The sequence below is a fragment of the Chrysochloris asiatica genome, unplaced genomic scaffold (genome assembly GCF_000296735.1).
Source record: "Chrysochloris asiatica unplaced genomic scaffold, ChrAsi1.0 scaffold00179, whole genome shotgun sequence".
NCBI classification, from domain to species: Eukaryota; Metazoa; Chordata; class Mammalia; order Afrosoricida; family Chrysochloridae; genus Chrysochloris; species Chrysochloris asiatica.
In genome coordinates, this window is record NW_006408697.1 from 1,318,877 (window position 1) to 1,326,761 (window position 7,885).

Genomic DNA, 7,885 nt, shown 5'->3' on the forward strand with positions numbered 1-7,885 from the left:
GATTGGAGGAAGACTCATTAACAACCTGCGATATGCAGATGATACAACCTTGCTTGCTGAAAGTGAAGAGGACTTAAAACACTTACTAATGGTGGTGCCTTTAAACCTTTAACTTTCAGTTAGTAGATCAGGGTTACATATTTGCTCCATTTAAGGACTCTTGTGACTTTGTAGGATAAGGACCCAACTGCTAACTATAAAATTCATGGTTTGAGCCCTTGTGCTAATTGATGAGAAGTTCTGTTCCTGTAAAGATGTACTGCCTCGGAAATCCTATTGTTGAGTCGGAATTGACTATACAGTACTTAACAACAACCAACAGCAGAGACTCCTATAACTCTTAGGAGGCAGCAGTAATGAAAGGCCAGAAGGCAGTGGGCTTTAGTGATCGACTCTCATTTATCATTAGAGAGCTCCAGTTCAGTTCCTGGCCAATGCACCACACATGCTGGCACCATCCATCTGTGATGGAGGATGTGCGTCCCTACGACGTCGCTGAGGTTTCAGAGGAGTTTCCAGATGAAGACTGACTAGGATAAAAGGTCTGGTCATCTATTTCTGAAAATGAGCCATTGAAAACCCTACGGCCCACAACAGTTCATTCCACTGTGAAGGGCGTCTCCCTGAGGTAGGAATCAAGTAGAAGGCTACCGCCACCACTCCCACCAATAGAACGCCTTGAGAAATCCCTGAGTGGTAGGAGAAAAGCACACTCTACTCTTAACTGAAAGGAGCTATGGTAGCGCAGTGGTTATGAATCAGGCTGCGAACTGCAAGGTCAGCAGTTCGAAACTATCAGCTGATCTGTGGAAGAACGATGAGACTTTCTGCTCCTGTAAAGATTTACAGCCGTAGAAACCTTGTTCAGAGTCACCATGGGTCGGAACAGACTCAACGGCATTTAACAACAACTCTTAACTGAAAGGCTGGACGTTTTGAGTCCACCCAGAAGAGCCTTGGAAGAAATGCTTGCTCATCTACCTCCAAATAGCCACTAAAAACCCTGTGGAGCACAGTTCTCTCTGACACACAAGGGATCGGTCACCATGAGTCAGAACTGACTTGAGGGCAACTGTTGTGTTTTTTTAATAGTATGCCCAGATTTAAACTAAGAAGGGTCAGGCTGCTCTCTGGCAACCCTCAATCAGAGGCAGAGTCCCATTGCTCCATCACCCTTTGGGAATGGCTTTCATTTTTATGCTAGTCAGTGTATCTGTGCTGAAGGCAGGAAGATTAGGAATGGGCCAGGTCAGATTTATGCAACACAGACACCCAGAGTGTTAACTGAGACTAATGTTTTAAGAACTTGCTTTTCAGCTTCTAAAACTAAAGGATGCAAGAAGGGGTTCTGAACTGGCCAATTTACAAGTTCTGCTTCACAAATGTTCTTGTTTGTTCGTTTGTTTGTTTTTTAACTGGACCATAAGGTTGGTTTGATCTGCAAGGTCAACAGTTCAAACTTACCAGTCGCTCCATGGAAACCCTACACAGGGTGGATATGTGTCTCTGACTTCACAAGACCTACTGTGGTCCCAGAAATATACAAAAAAATGAAGCTGGAAAAGGCCTTAGATAAAAGCTTTCACAAAGTCAGAATAACTAAATTTGCTTGTGTTAGTCTTCCGCCCAACGGACAGGGCTCAGCACCAATTACACGAGGCGGGCATAGCTCTGACTCATAGCAGTGACACCTCACTGCGGTGGGCGGAGTCACCTGCCTTCACACGCTCCTGGGCTCTACTCCTGCCCCACCACTCATTTCTCTACTTACACACCAGCTTCGATTCCATAGCCATGGACTTCTCTTTTTCTCATCATGAGCAACAGAAATGACTGGAAGTTGGATCCAGAATGTTTGGGAAAACATTGAGAGTGAATTTAAGCAGCCTAGAAATTCCCAAGGGCAAAATCAGTGTAGAACTGATATTACTGTTTCCTCAGGAGACCTCTGTCTGTTGGCTATTTAAATTTAGAGATGATTCTTTTAGTTATCATTAGCTCCTTTAATCCAATTTTAGTGGCAGCATGTCAAGAATAATGGAGGGAAGCAAAAAGGAAAAACGAAAGGCAGCAAAAATGATTACTGCCAGATTTTTTTCTTCTTTCAACAAAAATATACCCTACCATACATCTACAAATGAATTTTCACTTAGCAATATATCATAATTATGTTGTACCATTTAGTTCTAAATAATTCCTTTTAGTATTTATAACATATTAAAAAATAAAGATGTAGTCTAATTTAGCAATTAATCTATAGCTTTTAACACAGTTTCCAATTTTTTCCCTTTAAATTTTTATATTTCCAACAATAGCAAAATATAAGTATGTGCTTCAGACCCCAATCTTTTAGCAGCAGCAATCTAATAGTTTGATGTAAAATATATTCTAAAAAAAAAATTGAACTGTACAAAGATATCAGAGAGCTGTCAAGACAGCAAAGACCTGAAAACTCCAAATGCCAAGGAGATGAAAGGCCCAAGTTCTGCCCACATTGACCAACTCAGAGCTGCAGCCAGGAGGCGAAGCAGTGCAGAGTGTGTGCAGCAAGCTCAGGTGTGTGTCACGGACAGAAAACAAAACCAAGTGGACGCAAGCATTAGGGAACCATGAGAACAAAGTTCAAATTTTAAAGAATAAACTATATGCATTTCTGTTCCATATGTACAGATATTACACACATACATAAGGAGCCCTGGTGACACAGGGGTGAAGCACTTGGCTGCTGAAAATAGGTCTGCAGTTTGACCCCACCATAGGTCTTTCTCTATGGGAGAAAGACGTGGTAGCGTACTTCAGTAAGGATTACAGCCCTGGAAACCCTATAGGGCAGTTCTATGCTGTCCTATAGGACTACTTCGAGTTGGAATGGATTCAATGGCAGTGTTTTGTTTGTTTGTTTATACACATACACACACACATTTTTGTTGTTAAGTGTTAGTGAGCCAGTTCAGACTCATAGCGACCCTGCAGAGGGTTTCTGAGGAGCAGCAGTCCCTAAGAGAACTGCTGATCATGTAGTTCATATTACAGTGCTGATCCTACAGCACCACACCAGGCTCATACACACACACACACCCCTAAAAAATCACTGATACTGTGTTTAACAATAAACTGCTTTCAAGATTGCTTTCCCTCTCTCCCTTCCCCAACATTCACTGGGGCCAAGATTTTTTTTTTTTTTTTTTAATATCCATGAGAGCTTCTCAGGGATTCTGGTCACTTTGACAAAAGGTCTATCCAGTGTTGTAACCTGTACCATTATCTGTTTATCACTAATTTGATCACCTCTTTCTCCTAGCAGTTACTTACTTAGGTTGAAAACCAGAAGGGTTGTCGGATGACATCAAGAACATTATACAGGAAGAAACCAAAAGGTCATTAAGAAGACAAGAAAGGGAGAAAACGGCCATTTTAAATGTCAGAAGAGACTCTGAAACTTGCTCTCCAGCATAGAGATGCCAAAGCATGAAATGAGGTAAAAGAGCTGACTAGAGAATTTCAAAGGGCATCTTGAGAAGATAAAGTAGAATATTATAAAGAGGTGTGCAAAGATCTAGAGTTAGAAAACCAAAAGGGAAGAACATGCTCAGCATTTCTCAAGATGAGGGAACTGAAGAAAAAATTTAAGCTGCAACTAGCAATATTGAAGGCTTCTGTGGGCAAAATATTAAAAGAGCCAAGGAGCTGGAGGTTTGATGGCAGACTACGCAGAAAGGCTGAGTACACCCACATCAGTAAAAACAAGAAGACTCAACAAAACAGATTCAGAGGACAATCCCAAAACTCTGGACTTCAGATAAAGGGATAAATAAGTGATTGAGTGCTTACTGGGAGATAGATTTGGACTAGAAGCCAGAAAGGAGGTGACTTCTGATATGGGCCAGCCAACATGTCTCATCACCCCAGATGTGTAGAAGATGTATCACTAAAAGGGGAGAATATCTAATCTTTCATTTTAGATAACATTCAGCAACAGAAGACCCCAGGACCATCACGAGGGAAGAGTCTGAGTGGAGGCTGGGATCCTAATCAGAAAAGTGGCAACAGCAGACATGGTGGCAGAGGTGCTAGCATAAAGAGACAGAGCAGCTGAGAACTCTAGGCCCATGGAATGAGAAAGGCTGTGTGCCTTTGGGCAGGAGGCTGGCTTGCAAAATGTACCCTATAGACATTTAAATGAATGTATATTTCTGTATCATGTGTACATAAAAAAAAAAAGGAGTACAGGTAAATACTAGTAACTGATGAACATGGAGGAGATGGTAATAACTGCAATGAAACCAACAAAAAAAAGATTTGTTGAATGTAAAACTGATGATCTGCCCTGTAAACTTTTACTCAAGTCATAATAAAAGCTTAACAACAATAACAACAACAAAAAGAAGATGGGAGAAATACAGAGTCACTGTACCAAAAATAAATGGTCAATGTTCAACCATTTCAAGATGCAGCATATGATCAAGAGCCAATGATACTGAAGGAGGAAGTCCACGGTGCACTGAAGGCATTACAAAGAACATGGCTCTGGTAAGTGATGGAATACAAATTAAAACCTTTCAACAAACTGATGTAGCACTGAAGGCACTCACATATCTATGCCAAGAAATTTGGAAGACAGCTACTTGGCTAACTGATTAGAAGATATCCATATTTTGGACATTCCAAAGTGAGGTGGCACAAAGGAAGACAGAAATAATAGGACAATATCATTAACACTGCATGCAAGTAAAATTTTGCTCAAGATAATTCAAAAAAAGGCTACAACCATGCATTGACAGGGAACTGCCAGAGGTTCAAGCCAGATTCAGATGAGAATGCGGAATGAGGGATATCATTGCTGGTGTCAGATGGATCTTGGCTGAAAGCAGAAAATAGTACAAAGTTGTTTACCTGGGCTTTATTGACTATGCCAAGGCTTTCAATTGTGTGGTTCATGACAGGCTATGGACAACATTACAGAAAATGAGTATTCCGGGACACTTACTTGTGCTCATGAGGAACCTGTACATAGGCCAAAAAGCAGCTATCCAAACAGCACCAAGATTATGTTCTTTTGCCATATCTATTCAGTATATATGCTGAAAAGTAATTCAAGAAGTTGGATTATATGAAGAAAAACATCGTATCACAGTTGGAGGAAGACTCTTTAACAGTCTGTGATATGCAGATGATACAATCTTACTTGTTGAAAATGAAGAGGACTCAAAATACTTATGGATGAAGAACAAAGACCACAGCCTTTAGTATGGGTAGCACCTCAGTGTAAAGAAAACAAAAGTTCTCACCACTGGAGCAATGACACTGAAGTTATCAAAGACTTTGTTTGGTTGGATACTCCACCAACCCTCATGGAACCAACAGTAAGGAAATCAAATGACATATTGCATTCAGTAAATCTATTGCATAAGACCTAAAGAGCTCAAGAGCAAAGGTATCATTCTGAGTACTAAGGCACATGTGATCCAAGCCAAGGTATTTTCTTTTTTTTTTTTTATGTTGAGAAAGTTTATTTCAAATTTTTATCTAATTACATTTTTCCACAATGTAATTGAAGCTTTCTAAAGCCCCCTTGTATATGCACATTTAAAGGGGAATAATGCATGATTATCATGGATTTAACAAGTAGCAAAGGGCAGAGACAGATACAAATAAACCACTAACTCAAATCGTGAGTCAGTGAAGAAATCAAAAGTCTTATCCTGGGATGCAGAGGGAAGGGGTTCAAAGGCTCTATGAGTATGAGTGGCTTTGAGTGCCATGTAGGACGGGCCTCCAAGGCTAAGGTAACCAAAAGGAGCAGTCTCAGAAATGCAGAGCTTTCAAAGACAATGGAGTGTCTGTGTTGGGGAGAAGGCTATAATCTAACAAGAGACTGAATAAACAGAGATAATCCTATCCAGTTAATACCAGGAACAATGCTGACCTGTACTTCACAATAGCAATTCACAGAGACTCTGAGGAGCCTATGAAGTTAACAAGTGGATCCATTCACAAAGGCTGATGCTGGAAGTGCTTTTGAGGAGGTTCAGTGTCTATTGTCCACTGCCTACCCTGGGGCCCCAGTCCCTAGAAATCAAGACCATCTAAGAAGAAGGGTCTTCCTTAATGGAAACTGCTTCGGCTCCAGAAAAGCAAAATGAAAACGAAATAAAACTAATGCAGCGTCACAGCAAACACCAAGCTGCCGTGCTGTATGAGAACAGGGCCTGGCCGTCCTTACAGGGACTCACTTCATACAGGGTACAACACAATGTGGCTTCTCCTTGTTCCTACTGCTCAGCCCCCCACCCCACAAAATAGTAACTCAACACCAAGGAATAACAGTATCCAAACATAACCATATCCACACAAAGTAGTACTACTGCCACACTAAGCTAGGATCTTACACTCCTTCCACATATTTACAGAATACCCTCACTCGGAGAGCTCTGGCTGCATGGCAGACTGTGCTGCATTGCATTTCTCCTCTTGAGGTAGCTCAGAGTCTGGAACATCACACACTCGCGGGTGACCCACGCTACTATAGGCACACCTCGCTTTACTGCACTCCGTTGACGTTATTTATCAGAAATGGAAGGTTAGTGGCAATCCTGCATTGAGCAACTCTCCTGGTGCCACTTTTCCAACACTGTGTGCTCCCTTCCTGTCTGTGTCACATTCTGATCATTCTCATGGGATTTCAAACCTTTTCATCATGCTATTGCGTACTTAATAGACGACAGCAGAGTGGTACATGGACTGGGAAAGACACGCTTAATTGCAGTATTTGCTTGATTGGGGTGGTCTAGAACCGACCCCCAATATATCTGAGGGATGTCTGTACTGAGAACTAATTGTCACATGACACTTAACAACCCAAATCCTTATTTCCTTATGTCCAGATGAGAGTCATTTCCTCACCTCCAGTCAGACAAATGCATCTGACAACTAGACATACAGGAAAAGATTAAAAGACACACATACATACACACACAGCCCAAAGACCCTAAAAACTAAAAAGGAATCAGCAATTGACATCACACTAAACTAAGTCTATACTTAAAGACAAAACAAATCTATCAGGCTTACCAATGCTAATGGCATATTTGAAAGTCAACAGTTTATAAAACAAGGGTAAAAAGTTCAGGTATGAACGTAAGACAAAAACCGTCTCCTTCCCTGGCAACAAGTTTTCCCGTATGGTCATACTCAAGAGAACAGGTATGGGGGGTGAGGAGGATCAGCTCTGGTACTCAGGTAGGCTACATGGGCATGGGGATGTTGGGCACCACCTGCTCCAGGTAGGCCAAGGAGCCCTTGCGGGAGGTCGGCCGGCTTTTTGTGCTGCACGCTGATGTTGTCCAGCACCTGCTGCCAATGCTGCAGCTTGGTCAGATGTTTCTGGACCAGGACGTGTTTCTGCTGCAGTTCATTCCGTAATTTCGAGATACTCTTTTTGATAACTTGCTCTGGTTTCTGGACAGATAACTGTAATCTTTTTTGTAAGAAAAAACATTCTGCCTGTCTTGTGATGTCCAGAAACTTCTGAATGCACTGATCAACACCAGTTCAAATGTCCTTCTGATCGGTGCTGTTCACAGAATCCTGACTCATCGGAGAAGCAAAGCAGGCCTCAAAAGAGGACTCCAGTTCATCCACCAACATATTCTTACAGGATCTGGGAGCCCCTGGAACGGCTTCAAAAAGCAAAGCCCAGCCAGGGAGTCCTTGTGGGAGTGGCGGGGACCCTGGTGGCTGCCCAGAGAACATACCACCTAGTGCAGCCACTGTGATACACTCAACCATGGTATTTTCAATAACTTCACATGCATGTGAAAGTAATTAGGAAGATTGTAGAATAATTGATGCTTTTGAGCTAGGGTGTTGGGAGAATATTAAAAGT

At 41.8% G+C, this 7,885-nt stretch overlaps 1 protein-coding gene across 1 annotated transcript in view; it reads right to left on the reverse strand.

Annotated features, from left to right (window-relative positions):
- Positions 1 to 7,885, reverse strand: part of RYR2 (ryanodine receptor 2 (cardiac)) — a 786,033-nt gene that overhangs the window by 528,057 nt on the left and 250,091 nt on the right. Inside the window, exon 17 of the mRNA XM_006872010.1 lies at positions 7,304 to 7,451. Coding sequence (XP_006872072.1) covers positions 7,304 to 7,451 — 148 coding nt within the window. The remainder of the gene's footprint in view (positions 1 to 7,303; positions 7,452 to 7,885) is intronic.